Source organism: Electrona antarctica, assembly GCF_951216825.1.
Source record: "Electrona antarctica genome assembly, chromosome: 8".
NCBI classification, from domain to species: Eukaryota; Metazoa; Chordata; class Actinopteri; order Myctophiformes; family Myctophidae; genus Electrona; species Electrona antarctica.
The window spans coordinates 58134477-58141990 of NC_136789.1; the positions used below are offsets into that span (position 1 = coordinate 58134477).

General features: G+C 46.3%; 1 protein-coding gene across 1 annotated transcript; it reads right to left on the minus strand.

The window, feature by feature from the left end:
- Nucleotides 1-3761: 3761 nt before the first annotated feature.
- Nucleotides 3762-4607, minus strand: LOC306928879 (RNA ligase 1-like; the record flags this gene model as incomplete). Its single annotated transcript, XM_079509155.1, has 1 exon — nt 3762-4607. One exon carries the CDS (start codon nt 4605-4607, stop codon nt 3762-3764), a length of 846 nt encoding a protein of 281 aa, XP_079365281.1.
- Between the last annotated feature and the right edge of the window lie 2907 nt (nt 4608-7514).

The following is a 7514-nucleotide window of genomic DNA, read 5'->3' on the forward strand; positions in this document are numbered from 1 at the left end:
CGGGGCTTGGATCTTTAGTTCCAAGCAGACCCGTACTACCCTCTACTGTCCACCACTGCTGATAGGCAAGAGGAGGAGATGAGCAATGAGATCAGAAGTGATTGGAATCAGGTGTCAGATTAGATTGTCATCCGTGACCAGGTTTCCCTCGTGAACAAATCCATTAGTCTTTGGCAGAGCGGGTGTGGAGCAGTGAAAGAACACAATCCTGATGCCGTTGTTGTCCTTGCTGCCGAGATGAGTTAATTGTAATTAGGGCTGCACGATACGGACACAATTTCATGTCTCAATATTTATGGCAAATATATCGCTACAATATTACAATATCATATGACACACACATGTATGCTCGCACGCACGCACGCACGCACGCTCGCACGCACGCACGCACGCACGCACGCACGCACGCACGCACGCACGCACGCACGCACGCACGCACACACACACACACACACACACACACACACACACACACACACACACACACACACACACACACACACACACACACACACACACACACACACACACACACACACACACACACACACACACACGTCCCGTGCCAGAGTTGAACTGGCTTTCAACAAGTTGACAAAAGAACGGGTGAATTGTTTTTCTAGGCACTGGCTTAAACAAAGAGATGCTGCTGGCTTTAGCAGTGTTCACATTGAGATAATGATACGATAATGATATAGTGTTCAGCCCTATAGTGTGAATAAAAGGCAAGGCCTTCATGACCGAGCTGTGATGTTAAGAGTGAGTGGCCTGTAGCAGTAGTTTCTTGGGTGCCGGGAACAATGGAGCTCTGAGTAGTTATCAGAAGTGATTGGAATCAGGTGAGCGAGGGAGGAGTTGTTATCAGATGAGATTGTTATCAGGTGTAGTCTTCTTCCCTCCTGAAGACGACAATGGGGCTCATGCACATAAGCTGTTCCAACTCCATTCATTAATTATTTGGCAGTAGAGTGGTGTACAGCAGTTGTTCTGTGCGCGCGCATGCGAGCGAGTGTGTGTGCAGTGTTGCATAATAGAACACAGTTACTCGAAGCAGAGCAAGATAGCACGGTTAAAGGCAGGCAGACAGACAGACAGACAGACAGACAGACAGACAGACAGACCGACCCACCCCAATGTGTCCCTCACCCCAAGTTGAGTTCGACAGGCCTGGTCTAGGGGGTGTGTCAGCCAGGTCGAGAGGTAACAGGGGGTGCACAGCCCAAATCTGTCCTTGTCCCTGTAAGCCAAATAGGTAAATACAATGTTGGGGCATGTGGAGTTTGCCTTCGAGTTGCCCAAACTGCAAGTGCACTCCTCACTGCATTTGAGTGAAGAGTCTGCTATAAACACAACAAGATATATAGCTATAGACACTATTCCCGGTCGGTGGACTTCAAAATAAGATATTTTTTGTATTATTATAAATATTATTCTCTGGTATCGGTATTCGGTATCGGCTAAAACAGAAATTGCGGTATATTGGGATCGGAAACGAGTGTGTAGTGTATTGGGACATCCCTAATAGCTATGGAGATCTCAGTATCTGTCACTCCTTGTCCCTTTCATGTCCATATATACATCCCTGATGTCATTGGACCAGACTGATTTGTTGAGGTTAGACAACATGCTCAGATATATGGCATGAGCGTGACATCAGAGGAGGTATGTTGTCTTAGTGACATAGCCGCTCGTGTCTTGTTTATGGTTATGTTGACACTGTGACACCGCGTAGGAGAAGAGCAGTGTTACGCTAGTTTGAACCGGAAGTGTTTATGCTCATTTATCGAATCTCGTCTTATCGTCTACGACTACCTGTGCATTAATCTCGTTATCTCGTCTTCAGCATTCAAGGAGTTAATATCGGATTACTCGGGACAGACAGACAGACGGGTCAATGATGTGATGCTGTTTAAATGGCACGACTTCTTTATTTCAGCCATTAGTTTTAATAGACTCTTCCCTCCCAGCACAGAGTAGGCTTTGAGCCATGAATATTTATGTCTTATCTGTCTCAACCCATGGCTGTCCCAATCGCAGGAATCTAAATGGAAGTAATTACATAAATTATTAATTAGACTGAAATGAAATGAGTGTAATGCCATCTTGTCCTTCCTGATTATGATATGAGAAATGACTTCTACTGGCGTCGGAAAGGCATTGGTCAGGGATGTGGCTGGAGACGTGAGTGGATTTTTGTTTTGTTTTGAAATACCCAAATAAAAGGCATACAAAAGTACAAAAAAATGTTTTCGAAATGTCAAACCTTTTCAAAAACAAGGACTGAGAGATACAAAGATCTCCATATATGTTCATATCAGACAGCTTGGGTTTTATTATTTTATTTTTTATTTTGTAAAAATCTTGTGTTTGAAACATTTTGAGTAATTTAGATTTTCTTTTCTTTTTGAAAGCTACAGTGTAGATTTTTGTCCTAACACAAACATTAACATTGACAATGAATGGAGAATTTACGTCATATGTTCTTACACATGATGGATCAGATCTGGACAGATCTGGACATCTGTACATAACAGTCAACTATTCTCAGCTGTGTGTCAGGCTGACACACAGGAGGTGCTGTAAGTTGAGACATCCGATACTGTGGTGACTTGCATAGAAGAGTAAACTGCTAGAGTTATTTACAATTAGACCTGTGAAAACAAAGCTTTTTTTTTAATGCTGCCAGGCACCCCAGGGTCGGGGTGCTGTTCCTAATCTTAGTAATATAATCTCAAACTGCAAACCAACAGTTCTTGCTTAATGTAAATCGCTCTGGATTAAGAGCGTCTGCTAAATGCCTAAATTGTAAATTGTAAATTGTAACAGCCTTGTGTGTTTAGAGGGCTTCGTGCTCTCTGCTCTCCTTCGACATGACATTACATTACATTCTACCTTTTTCAATACATGTGTTAAACAATGTTCTGCATACTTCATATATAGTATAGATATTTAATTTGTCCTATTGGTATAAAACGTATAGTTTGTCACATGAGCCATTGGCCATGTGAACCCTCCTCCTCCTCACCGGAACATCCTGTGAAGGAAACATTCTGATTGGCTCCCACAAGCGGAGGTAGTCCATGGAGGAGGGACCTTGAATTTACTATCACCTGTAATGTTGTGACCACCGTGTTGGGTTCACATTGAGATCGGCTGAACGGTGTGACTCTACTGAAACCACGGGGCCTTCTGCCCGTGGCGCCTTGTAACTGAGTGAATTCTGTTCAATAAAACTGATCATGAGTTCATCGACACATAAATATAGACACAAAATATATCACACAGAAAATGAAGGGGCAGTTCCAGGTGGTATCCATGTATCATGTCTGAAGCAATAGACAATTAGAGCAAATAGACATGCTACATAGCGCCCCTCACGTCACACGGGTGTGATTTTTTGAAAACACAAACTTCTCTTTTCGGGGTGATTGAGGCACCAAACATTTTCAGATGGGGGTCAGCGGCCAAATACCAATACCAATCCTTGGCATTAAAACATCTGACAACTGCTGCTTGACGGCAGTGGTTCAATTTACAATTTAGGCATTTAGTAGACGCTCTTAATCCAGAGCAATTTACATTAAGTTCTTAATGGTTTTTAATGTCTCAGTACCCCAGCAGATTCACACATTTTCTTTGTCGAAGTCTTATCATTAAACTTTTAGATGGGTGTCAAATGGGAGTCAGGAATGATACAAGTTGGAAATGCATGCCCCACCAGGTTATAGACTGTATCTGTCCTGTGTTCCTTTTATGCCGATTTAAGAGTCAATGCGGACATCCTGCAGCCGACTGAAGCGCTGTCCATTCAGCTTGGATAAGGCAGTCAACATGCTGCAAGCCTTGCTGGCTTGCTGCTGATGTGGCAATAGTTTGCCGTCAATGTTAATGACCACAGGCCTGCTGCCGAGGCATGTGTCGCCATGAGATGGCCAACTCAGCCCCATGTGTTGACGATGAACCTTGAACATGTTGCCGTTGTGACAGTGCCACACGATGCCCTCCGCGCATCCCTCTGGGCAGTCTGTGAACCAGGAATGCAGCTGCTGGAAGTCCTGAGGTGGGGGCTTTCTCACACGCACAGTTCCATGAGCCACCAGGAGGCGGATGGACACATTATAGGGGTTCTTCTTGACCCCGCATCCGATCAGCTCCAGTGTCTGCCCCAGAAGATCAGCCAGTGGAACCAGAGCGATTTCCAACAGTTCCTCGTCCTCTGAGCTGGGCCTCAGAACGACAGCTGCGCCAGCATCATAGTTCACTACACCAAACTTGTTCCCTTTCTCTACAGGAACCCAACCTAGTCCATCAGGTTTGTCACTGCGAGCGGGGATCCAGGTTTCTGGAACGTTCACCAATTTAGAGGTTCTGTCCTGTCGGGCCCAGAGGTAAGGCTGACCTTTATACTCTTTGACATAACAACAGATGCCGTCCAGTTTCTCTGTGGCTAGTGCACTGCCAATATCGGATTTCAATGCATCTGGACTCACGTGTCTAGTTGCGATAACCTGAAATGGCTGGCCTTCATGTTTGCTGGATGGTTCTTCTATCACCTCCCTCTTGAAAATGCACTTCATTCTCTGCTGGACCGAACCCAGACGATGCATTGTGGTATATTTGTTTTGTATTTTAAAGAACGGCCGGTATCAATATCAATGACAAGTAGTAGTATTTCCTCCTCTTGTTTTTTCCTTCTCTCCGAGTTCTACGATCTTTCTGCCCGGGGGAGAACTTGTAAAGGATAGATAGAGACATTTCTCTTACATGACAGTGATATATTGATTCTTATTGGTCAATCACAGTGCTTTGACATCACAGTGATGTAGCCAATTCTGGTTGGTCATTATGATGCTTGTGTAGCATTGCGCGGAAAGCGGGGATTGAACCCGGGCCTCCCACTCGCCAGACCAACGCGCAACCTGTCGTGCCAATAGGGCTGAGCCCGATTGGCAGGGCTGTTGCGGGCTGGGTCTTGGCTGGGGGCTACAATCACCCCCCCAGTCTTTGAAGCGCGTCCTCGCGCTTCTCACTTCACACCGCGGACCGCCGCACACGATGTTCCTCATGTCCCTCACGCAAGGATATCACGCTTCACGTCCTGCCGACTACGCCAGATTGTAGCATTGTGGTGGCAGTGGTGGGATTGAACCCGGGCCTCCCACTCGCCAGACCAACGCGCAACCTGTCGTGCCAATAGGGCTCAGCCCGATTGGCAGGGCTGTTGCGGGCTGGGTCTTGGCTGGAACATCGTGTGCGGCGGTCCGCGGTGTGAAGTGAGAAGCGCGAGGACACGCTTCAAAGATTGGGGGGGTGATTGTAGCCCCCAGCCAAGACCCAGCCCGCAACAGCCCTGCCAATCGGGCTCAGCCCTATTGGCACGACAGGTTGCGTGTTGGTCTGGCGAGTGGGAGGCCCGGGTTCAATCCCCGCTTTCCGCGCAATGCTACAATCTGGCGTAGTCGGCAGGACGTGAAGCGTGATATCCTTGCGTGAGGGACATGAGGAACATCGTGTGCGGCGGTCCGCGGTGTGAAGTGAGAAGCGCGAGGACACGCTTCAAAGATCGGGGGGGTGATTGTAGCCCCCAGCCAAGACCCAGCCCGCAACAGCCCTGTCAATCGGGCTGAGCCCTATTGGCACGACAGGTTGCGCGTTTGTCTGGCGAGTGGGAGGCCCGGGTTCAATCCCCGCATTCCGCGCAATGTTACACTCGCACGACATATCTTTTGTCCACCTTTGTTTGTAAAAAAAATCACACTTGTGTGAAGTGAGGGGTGCTCTTATCTGTTAGTAGTGGTTAATCAAGTTATTATATTATTTGTATTTGTTTATCATTTTACACTTTACAAGATCAGCAGGTTCACCACTGTTTGTCTCCACCAGGCCGAAGGCATGGGGAGAGAGTATGTTTTGCACTCCGTCCGTGTGTGTGTGTGTGTGTCCGTCCGTCCGTCCTTCCGTCCTTCCGTCCGTCCGTTACCAGCTAATATCCGGCACCGTTAACCCGGTCGATGCCAAACTTTGCACACACACTCCCTGGATGCCAACGATGAACCTCTGCCCCGCATTTTCCAGAACGGCCTGTTATAGCGCCACCATGAGGCAGCTTTTCACATTTTTTACCTAAAACTGCACCGATCTGCGTGAAACGTTGCATGCACACTCCCTGAGGCCAAGGACAAACCTTTGACCTGCATTTTCCGCATCTGCCTTTTATAGCGCCACCAGGAGGCCGACTTTTGTAAAACACATTTTTTGATATTACTCCTCCAGATTCTGTCCAAAAATCTCGCAAATCGTTACACAGTATCTCTATGGTCATGTGCTCAAGTCGGATCTGTCCGATATTTCATATTCCATCCTAATTGGCTATAATTGGCTTTCACAGTTTGCAAGATTGCCCCGTTTTGAACAAAAGCCTCAAAGCATGCAATTTACGTGAAATCTTTCACACATTTTCTTACTAGGCTGAGGAATATATCACACCCTTTTCACATTGGTCTGTTATAGCGCCACCAACAGGTTGATTTTTGCTAAACACATTTTTGGAACAAAATGCCTCAAATCATCCAATTGCCATCAAAGGCAAACATGTTTATATTACTCCTAAACATTTTGACAAACATCTCACACAGTCCTATCCTCCTGGTGGAGACCTGTGCCCAGAAGGGCACTTTTTCTAGTTGTCACTGTTTAATCGTTAAACCTATTAGACTATAGTGCCATCCTAAGCAACACCCATCGTACCCATCGTCTGTCTCTGTCCCTTGTATGCCCATATATGGAGATATCTAGCGTATGTGTATTTTGTGTATTTTTATGCATATGGAGATATCCGTGTCCCTTTAATGCCCATATACTTGGATGTCAGTGTCATGCATGACTGAATATGATCTGCTGTTTTCTCTACTCTTGGATGATGAAGTAGGGCATTCATTCAACTGTGTGCTTTAATTTGAGTGTTGTGGTCACTATCTTTTTAAATTTTTTAAAAATAATTATAATGATTCAACTAGGGCCTAATCTATCTATAAATGCACTACGTCTGTCTGTGTGTACGTCTGTAATCCACGTCCAGAACCGTTAGCCCCACCGACTTCAAATTCGACACACGTTCCACACCTCTGGGAGTGCAGTTCCGGGTGTGGTCCAGGGTTGTCCAGAACTGCCACAAAAGGCCTCTGCCCGGCCGGGCTCTGGACAGGGCCCCTGCCAAAGCTCCATATATGGAGCTGGCCTGTTCTGACATAACAACACTCAATATTGGAAATGACATAGAACTTTTGGGCATGCTGGCCTGTTCTGACATCACAACACTCCATATTTGGAGTGACACAGAACTCCATATATAGGAATAAAGGGACACAGAGAGAGAGAGATACACAAATCTCCATATATGGGCATAAAAGGGACACAGACAGATGGGTCGAACTCTTTCACGTGTACAGCGGGTATTGCATAGCTGGGTGGGGCATGGATCTCCAACTTCCATTGTTACATGAACTCCATATATG